The 9990-nt window shown below is 37.3% G+C and overlaps 1 protein-coding gene across 1 annotated transcript; it reads right to left on the bottom strand.

Annotated features, from left to right (window-relative positions):
- Positions 1–1570: 1570 nt before the first annotated feature.
- On the bottom strand, positions 1571–4145 carry LOC114841258 (leucine-rich repeat-containing G-protein coupled receptor 5A-like). Its single transcript, XM_029126152.1, has one exon. It carries the CDS (start codon positions 4143–4145, stop codon positions 2835–2837), a length of 1311 nt encoding a protein of 436 aa, XP_028981985.1. The 3' UTR covers positions 1571–2834.
- Between the last annotated feature and the right edge of the window lie 5845 nt (positions 4146–9990).

Genomic DNA, 9990 nt, shown 5'->3' with positions numbered 1-9990 from the left:
ACTCAATCGGAGCTGAGTTCTAAGCGTTGAGCCACAGCTCAAACTCAAGTGCCGGGTTATGCCGTCTGATGAGAGTTCGACTGTGAGCCGGTATGGAGCGGCGTGTCGCGGCGTGAACTCGGGCCAAGCGGCAAGCCGAGGCTGAGCTCGCGCTCACCCGAGTTGCGGCTGAATCCCCGGTTGAATTTCTACCCGGGTATAAGCGCCGCGCCGTCCGCACATTCTCCAGCACAGAGTTGCCAGAGTCACATGACACTATAAACTTATCACCGGCCGGCGACCCCCCACTCCGCACATGTTGCTTGGGACTATCACGAGGGTCGGCAACACCGCTCGTCAAATTACACTACGAGAGTGGTCGCACGATGAGCTCTGCGCTCATTCTCGCTAACCGCGGTCGACAAAAAAATTGATTGAGAAAAAAATTGTCAGTGCAGGGCAACCCTACCGTGTTTAATCTCATCAGGACATATCATTTGAGGAACTCGTAAATAGGCAGAGCGTAATTCAATACATTTCTAGAGATATCGTGAAAATAACAAAAACGGCGGCGTTATTGGTGTGTTGCGGAGTGAGAAAAAGGGCAATTATGGAAAAAGCAGTGAGAATGAATTGGGGATCTACTCAGATCTTATTGGTTCTTCAAGACTAAGAAGTTTGGAACCAATTAATGTAGAGTAAATTTTCTGTAAGATTCAATATGATTTCTATTCATATCTTACTGATATGAGAAGGTCGATGGTTCTGCTGCCTACACGGAGAGAAATATTCAATAAAAATTACGTATCTTTTCTGTAATTCCGGAGCGAAATGTGGGTATAGGAAATTTTACGGAATTGTCACGGAATTTTTTCGGAGCGTTCCGTAATTCTTATCTGAATCTCCTGAGAAATTACGATACCGTCACTTGAATTTTCTGAGTCGATTCCGTAATCGGTGAGTGAATTGTGAGTTCCGTAATTTTTACTGAATATTTCTCTCCGTGTATGCTAATTCCAATAAGAATAAACCCGAATTCCCATGCATTCTTATAGGAAAAATCCAGATATTTTTTAGGTGCATCTCGATGATTTCACTATATCCCAAATTAATACTCTCTCAATTCCTAAAATTGCAGATCGTTCTGTGACTTGTTGCGACTTAAATCCAATTCCTCCAACTTCAGGAAATTACAAAGATCTGGCACACATGTCCATTCGTTTTCGTTCACTTTTAAGATGATAAGACTCGTGAGATTGTGCAATGCGTGCCAGAGAATTTAAAAAATGTGATTTCGTGACAAATCAAAGTATTTCAGTACAAAGTATTTCAGTACACGTATTACAGTACACACATGAAAAAATTTAATAGAAAAACCTGAGGAATTCGCTAGACAATTCTATTGCTCTCCTTTCTTTTACTATTGAGATACTTTCTATCGAACTGCCGCGGCTTGAATTTCTAAGATTTTTCGTCTGATTTTCTTAATGAAAAGAAAAAAATGGAGGGAGAATAGAGTTTATTATTATTACATAATAATAATCCAATAAAATTTTTATGCTTCAATTTTCAATTTCTGTCATTTATTCTTTTCATTCTATCAGAAAACAAGGATAGAAATCTACTTTATGTGTATTCTTCCATTATTCGAAAAAATATATCGATTTTAAAACTTTCCGGAGACATTGAAAAAATTTTTTTTTTCAATTTCTTGCCGCCTACGTTTTTTGCATTTTTTTCATTTGTTCTCGTTAAAATTAGATCATAAAATTCCACAATATTCATATCCCGCCCATATTCAAAGAAAAAACAGTGATTCCAAATTTCCACTGACAGAAATGAAGACAAACAAGTTTTCTCCATTTTCTAGCCGATCATCCTTTTTTAAAAATTTTCAGTCTCCAATTCGTGATTTTCGAAATTCATTGACATTTATGTAATTCGATGCATTCTGTCAAAACACAAGGAAAGGAATGGAAATTTATGGGTATTCTTTCATTATTCGACAACAATAAATTTTAACAATTTTCAGGAATACATGAAGAAATTTTTATATTCCCCTAATAAGATTTGGAAGGATTTTTGTTTTGGATATATATTTTTTTTTATTTACGCTTTCTCAACCCTTCAATGGGGTTATAAGCTAAAAAAATATTGTATACAATAGATTCGGTTTCCACTTAAACGATAATGTCATTTTTGACGGTATAATTGAAAATAATTAGTAATGCTGGAACAGAATATCTGCTAGGAATGATTCAATATTAAACGGAAGAGTCCCAGCTCGAGCTTTTACAAGATCTGCAATGAACTTTTTCCTACTTTCATCAAGTATGGGACACTGCCATATTACGTAGTTCAAATATTGTGAATCGTAGCGACATTCACATTGCGCGCTCTCGATTATGTTAACCCGAGCAAGGGAACTTTTGAAACTATAATGGGGGGTATTTGTTTTGATCACAAAAAAAGCACTTCTTATTGATCTCTAACATAATTCTTCTACATTCAATATTGTAACATGTGAATTGAAGAAAAGATATATACATACATATAATAAAAATAAAAATGGATAAAATTTAATTAATCTAATTGCGAAGACGGAAATGGAAAAAAAAATAGAATAGTATAAACCAATCTAGCGTCAGGTGCGAAGCGCCCATTCGCTATAGTAGAGAAACATCTTAATAAAATAAGTTGTGTAGAAAAATATAATTCTACTGACTTTTTCTATAAAATATTTTCTAATACAAATCAATTCTACACAATTCAATAGGAATCCAATAGGCTCGAGTAGCGAGTTCGCTAGGTTTTTCCATTAAATTTTTTCGTGCGTATAGAATTAGGCTGACAGCTTATTTCCAACCAGATTTGACCATTATAATTTTTGTCATGCTTCCTATGGTACTTTCCTCTACTTCTTGTATGTTATTGCCTGACAAATCGATGCAAATGTAGAACGAATGATGGAGGAAGTATTCCGTGAGGCGTTGAAGACTACAGTTCGCCATGTCCAAGTATACATTGATGCTGTCTTCCAGACGGTAGTTGGTCCGAGTAAGCCCGACTCTTGAAAATGTCTCGATGTAGTTCCACGAAAGATCCAATGTTGTCAACGACCTCATCATATCGAAAGCGCTAGATTCAATCCTAGTAATGGCATTATAACTCAAATCAACGTACCTTAAATGTCTCAAGTTACAGAAGGTCTCTCGTTTGATATACTCAATCGCGTTGTCCCCCAAATGCAATGATTTCAATTTGTGCAAATTACAGAGATTTGGAACACTCGTCAAATTATTTTTATTCAATTTGAGATCTAACAGACTCGAGAGATTTTGGAATGCCCGCGGAGGTATGTTCCATAAAAAGTTATCCGATAAATCCAAGTACTTCAAGTTCGTCAGATTTTCCATTGCGCCTTCTTCCACTTGATACAAAAGATTATTGAATAACGACAATTTTTCCAAATTGATTGCACTCTTCAAGTATATCCTTTGTCGGCGGCACTCGTTTTTACCTATAACTTGCAGATTGTTATGGTCTACGTTCAGCACTTTGAGATTATCGAGGGATCCAGACGTAAAAACCGTCAGACTATTGTTGCGAAGATATAAATGAGTCAATGTCGCCGGAAGCGTTGTTAAAAAACTCGTGGATTGAAGTCTGTTGTCATCTAAATAAAGATGTGTGATCTGAGGAAAACTGCATGACCATGACGGGATCATTATTCTTTCGAATTTATTTCGACGCAGGTACAAGTGTTTCAGTCTTGGAAACTTCAGCAAAATTGGTAGAAAAATTCCTTTGTTTCTATGTTTGGGAAGATGAATATCAGCAAACGCTTCGTCGAGCACCAAAACTTTCACCGTCGGGTGTCCATAAGTCGATAAAAATTGTAATGACAGCTTATTTCCAGTCAGATTTAGGTATTGCAATTTTGTCATACTTTCTAGGGCACCTTCTTCTACTTCTGTTATGCCATTGCCTGATAGATTGATGCAAGAATAGGAAGAATTTTGAAGGAATTCTTTCTCGATGCGTTGAAGACCACGGTCCGTCATATCCAAGTATTCATCGCTGTCTTCGCACAGTGACGACTCCGTAACTTCACCATTTATAAATGAAAGAGAAGCTATTAACAGTATCAACACGCGAAGGCGCATTGTAGATCTCTTCGTTAATAGAATTAGGGTAAAAGTTCACTCAGAAGTTTCTCCGTTTAGTGACTTGAAAAAAGACGGGAGCACTCCGATCAGAGCTTGGGTGCGCGTCGAATTAATATGATGCACCGATGTGTCGTCTTGTATTCTGGGGAATTTTATCTGTTCGTATAGTATTGGGAGCTAAGAAATGAAGACACTTTGCTTTCAATTAGATAACATTCCTTTGGCGTCAGTCATAGCCTCGGGTTGTACGTTAATGTGACAAAATTATCAAATGTGAATATATCTGGAACTGTATTTCTTTTTATGTCACGAAGTGCAATAAGTCGAGTTTATCACACGCTGCACGAAGCGCACTCGACTTTTGCATGATACGACATAAAATATTATAGATCACTCGGACATAAACTTCGTTTTCAATGAATATAAGTACTTCGTAAACTTCACATTGAAGGGTTGACTCATTTGAAGTGTGATAATATTGTTTTAGGTTAAACCTATCATGCGTACTGTGTTAATGTCGGTGGCAAGTGGCGATATGCTATCGCTTGTCTGTTAGGTAAATGTAAATTTTAAGCTTTTTACAAGAGTGTGCATAATATTCTGACGATTTTTCAACTATTATATTTTTTATGTCATTAGGTCCGATAAACCGCGATTCTAACCTCGCTTTGCTCGGTTAGATCGCGGTTTTCGGGCCCAATGACATCAAATATCGTATGTCACACGGCGATAAAAGTATTATCTGGCAAATGTGATTATAAAGCCACATTCACGCGAAAAATTCTTTTATCGCCTGATGACATAATATACTATTCTGATCTGGTGTGTTTTGTAGAACATAATAAAAAATGCCTCTGAAGAGGACCCCGCAAAGGGGGTTGAAATATTGGGCTCAGTCCATATGAATTGATTTTTTATCACTTGGACATTTTAATTCTCTATTTTTCTTCGAGTCAGCTAACGACTGCAGAGGCCAATAACTACCAAATAACTTCACATTAGTCGAAAACGATGTGTGCCCTTGTAGTTAATGTAATATTAATTTCCGTGGAATCCATGCAATACCACCATCCATCATATTTTTTAATGGAATTTTATCATGGAATTTAACATTTCCTGTTGGTTAATTTCAAAGTAATCAGATAAAGATTTTTTACGACTACAAAGGCAATATGGTTGAATAATTTTGATTCGATTTTCCCGCGGAAACTGTAAAATATATAAGGTATTTCACGTCAAATGAGTTAGCGGCTGATCCTCACCCTTCAAAATTGATCTCGATTTTTTCGACAGCCCCTTTCGGAGATATGATTTTTTCTTTGTTGTTTCGTTTTTTTTTTTAATAACTCGGGTTCTATTCAGCCGATTTTCATTTATGACGGCTCAAAATTTGCGATTTTCTACCGTCTATAAGAAGATTTTGAGTAATCTTTTTTTTAATCCCTAGGTGCTCATAATTCCGAATTTTCAAAAAAAAAATTGAAAAATTTGAATTCTCAAAATTATGTCATCTTTTATTTTTCTCATCTTTTTTTTAGTTACTTTTAGAATCAAAACAAGTATTTTGAGCCGTAATACGAATCGGCGTTTGTCCTGAATCTATTTTATTTTAAATTTTTTCTTTCCGAAATTCCGCGAATTTAGTCAAAACACTCCAAAATGACTTCAATTATGTATCAAAAAAATATGTAACATATAAGTATACATTTATCGCTATTACTGTATCCTCTCTGTGGATTCCAAACCCTTAAAGCTCTGCAACAAAAAAATCAAAATTTAATTAAAAACTTAAATTTTGAAGAATAAAATGATTCCATTTCGGGACAAAATAGAAAAAGCATACAACCCCAACGATAAAAAATAATTCCCCTTTCATTCCATTGCCCTTTTCTGGTATTCCTGACACAGTAACAAAAAACCCAACTGGGCCGCCCCAAATGTTGTTTGACGTGTGGGAATATCGGCGGCGAAAAAAACACCGAAAACGTTGAGTGAGAAAAAAGTTGTTCATTCTGCATATGCGTAGTGTGCATCAGTGTGACAAGGGGAGAGCGAGAGAGAGAAAAAATCCGCAGGTGCATCGTTTACTGTGTGACAATGTGATAAGGACCGTTACACGAAACGTGGGATGAGCGAACGTGACAGGTTGATGCGCTCGTACACGTTTCTCTCGTCATCATCCCTACACCCCACCTCACCTCCACCCGGCACTCGCTTTCATACAACACTTCCCGACCTGCTGCTCCCCCACACCCAGTACTTGCCTGGGGCTCATGCCACACTGTTTCGAGCTTTTTCATTCTTTATACTATTGCGGTAACATGAGATACAGCGTAACTGTGGCAAGTACGTCTAGCCGCTTCAATAGACGGAATACCCTCGGTGTGAGGGGGATGAAGGTATCAAATCCTATTTCATGCGGCCTACCAACACCCTTTCTCCATATCTATGTACAATTTCTATTTCCATTTCCGCATCGGTATAAATGCGAGGAGCATGGGATATGCATGAATGACTAACTTAAGGGTGAAATAAATATGTAAAGCACGGAAATGTTTTCCCACTTCGCGGTTTAAGTGAAACAAAAGTACCTTATTGTGGTGTAAATGACTTGGTTAAATATGCAAATGCCTGTTCTGGTGCACTTACGACTTAATTGAATTTCTGGGTTGCGAATGTCATGGATGGAGATGGATTGGAGGGATGGGCTGGGATCGAGCGATTTCTATTGTCAATAAGTCGAGATTGGTATGGGGAAGTTTGATGAACTTTGTGACATTTGCGAGTTCGGTTCTGAGGGGTTGACGGGTGAACAAGTTTGGCGTCTTTGCATCGTTTATTGTGTACATGGAGACAATAATTTTGGGTTCTAGAACTTGATAGAGTAAGTGGAGCAATGAAACGATGGGAATCAATGACGATTCTGGGGAGGAGACAGCCTTTTTTCACCCAGTTATTATTTTAATAGAGATAGAACATTTTTTCCATCACTTGTGCCTAAAGTGAAATTTTACGCACGCTCCGCGTTCGCAAAATCCTACTTTTCACAAATTGTGATGACAAATATCGTTCGATACTCATGGGAAAAGTGTTTTTTGGCTCGTGGGAGGTTTATAGTTCGAGCCGAAGTCGAGTGATATAGTCTCACGAGCCAAAAGACACTTTTCTGCACTTGTATCGGAATATACTATTATCACACTCCAAACAATAACTTGAAAAGCTCATATCTCTATATTGTAAGAATCGAAATGGACTTCTGGTGATGAAAATTTGGTATTCGAAATTAATACTCCAAAATTAAGGGTTACAAGAGTTAAAATAAGGGTCACGGGGGTCAAAAAATTAGTCTTGTGGGTCAGAATAAGGGTCAGAAGGGTCTTGCGACTCAAAATGAGGGTCACAAGGGTCAAAATAAGGATCATGAGACTCAAAATGAGGGTCACAAGGGTCAAAATAAGGATTATGAGCCTCAAAATAAGGGTCACGAGGGTCAAAATAAAGGTCACGAGACTCATAATCAAAGGTTTTGAGGCTCAGATTAAGGGTCATGGGGGTTAGGTCAAGGGTCATATGGGTCAGGTTAAGGATCAGATCAAGGGTTGAGATAAGGGTAACAAGCGTCAAATTAAGGGTCTAAATAAGAGTCACAAAGGTCATATTAAGGGTCCAAATAAGGGTCATTGGGTTCAGAATCCAAGAGTCACAAGGATCAAAATACGGGTCTCTATATCACTCTATAGTATAAAAATCGAAATCAACTTCTATGATGAAAATTTGGTGCTCGAAATAAAAATTCCAACATTAAGGGTAATAAATGCAGGGTCAAAATAAGGGTCACGAAGAGTATAATGAGGGTCACGCGGGTCTCATTAAGGGTCACAAGGGTCAGAATAAGAATCATGGGGGTCATATGGGGATCATATATGGATTGTATGAGGGTTGGCGAGTGGAGCGAACAGGGGACGTAGCCCTCTAGTAAAGTTCTAATAGGATTTCATCCTTGTTGATTATACACAGAAAAACCTAAACGTAAATTACGTTTTTCAAAGCGTAATTCACGTTTTCGTAAAGGTAATTTACCCTGAACGCCAATATGATGTGTGGTGGTTTTTTTTCCATCATGAATATCCGAATTTAGGCTTTAAAACGACGTATTTTACGGTTAACCCTCGATCACTCGCTTGATGAGTGCGACGCCGCCCGTTTTCTCTTTTTTATATTTTAAGGGGTTTCTCGGAGTTATCTATAGAATTTCTCTCCGTGTACAGCAGTAATATTTGAACATTGTCACTCACGATTTCCTCTGCGCGCATGGAAAGAATATATAAAGCAGTTAATTTTGCCTCACCCATGTTAGAAATTGGAAGTCAATGCACAGCTTCATTGACATTACTCGGAAAAATAAATAGCGAACAATTGTAGAAACAGGGGGAGTGCACGAGTATCCGTTGAAATTGTGGAAATAAGTAACAGGAAGTTCATTTCATGGCCAGTCGATACCACAAGGGTTCTCTCGGCTGTTCGACTTCTCTCATAATGTTTGCTCCAGACGCTTTTTCTTTCTTACAAAATAAAAACATGGTATCAATGTGGGCAGACATTCTCTGCTTGTCCACTGACTTTTGCCGATAATAGAAAAAGGTTTCTGGGGAGGGAAATGGAATATGTACATATATAGGGTTTTGTTGATTTCGGTTGTGGCCTTTTGAGGTGAATTTCAAGTTTTCTATGCCCTGGATAATGTCGAAGATTTCAAAGGGGAGGGAAAAAATCCGCTTATCGATTTAATGTCAGGGGTAATCATTGCTGTCTCAATAACTTCGCTTGTCTCCAGCATTTCTCGGTGGATACCGTGAATTTCATAGCGGGGATAAATGGCTCGTGGAAAGAAATGCCTCGAGGAATCCGCAGGTTGGGAATATTAATTTGTTTGTAATGGAAGGACGATTTTTTATTTGAGAAACCGATGAGAGTTTCTAAAATTTTTTGCTGAAATTTCGTCCTTGAAAGTTTACAATTTGATGAAACAATCAATGGAAACTGCAAATACTGTTAAAAATTTTCGTCTGAATTTTTCGTGCCAAATTCCAAAAATTTTTATGGTGTACCAGTTCCACTAAAAATTCAGGGAATCTGGTCATTGAAAAATCAAATATTTCATTGATTTTCTGTTCAAATGATCTGGAAATCTATAAAATACTTGATTTTTCAGTTCAATTGTTTTATGAAAATTCTGAAAAATCAGCAAAATTCAGAGAAAAATTAAAAATTCATGTCATTTGTTTCAATCAAGTTGTGAAATTTCCATCTCACTTCCACTGGAAACTCATGAATTTCCGTGAATTCTACTTAAAACCTGAAATTGCATAATCATTTTTCCGCAAATCCGATTCAATGTCACTCTCATAAGATTTTCTACAATATCTTTCACGAAATTTCAAAAAATTTCTAACACTGTTGTATTCGGAGTTTTTCGGGGAATTGATATTTTTGAGAGCAATTTTCCGGAGAACATTCCTCCTAGAACTACACCCCTCGATTATAACTTTTTTATGACATAAATCCATAAAACATCCTATTCCATCTGAACAGCAGAAAAAGTCACTATTCGATATTTCATGATGGCATCCCAATTTTGTGGCATCTTTTGTGTCATAGATTCTATGTGACCGTCATATCCTATCTCAATAGCGGAAATAATGTGATACTACTCAAATTATGACAAAAAAACTGTAACGATAGATGACTGTCACATGGAGATCGTAAATTTGTCAGGTTCCGTGACTATTTAACACAAAACAATCTCAACACGTCAGTTTAACACACAACAATTCAACACAGA

This window comes from Diachasma alloeum, unplaced genomic scaffold (assembly GCF_001412515.2).
Source record: "Diachasma alloeum isolate Michigan unplaced genomic scaffold, Dall2.0 Dall_scaffold_00288, whole genome shotgun sequence".
In the NCBI taxonomy this organism is placed as follows: Eukaryota; Metazoa; Arthropoda; class Insecta; order Hymenoptera; family Braconidae; genus Diachasma; species Diachasma alloeum.
This window is presented reverse-complemented; position numbering and strand designations above follow the sequence as displayed.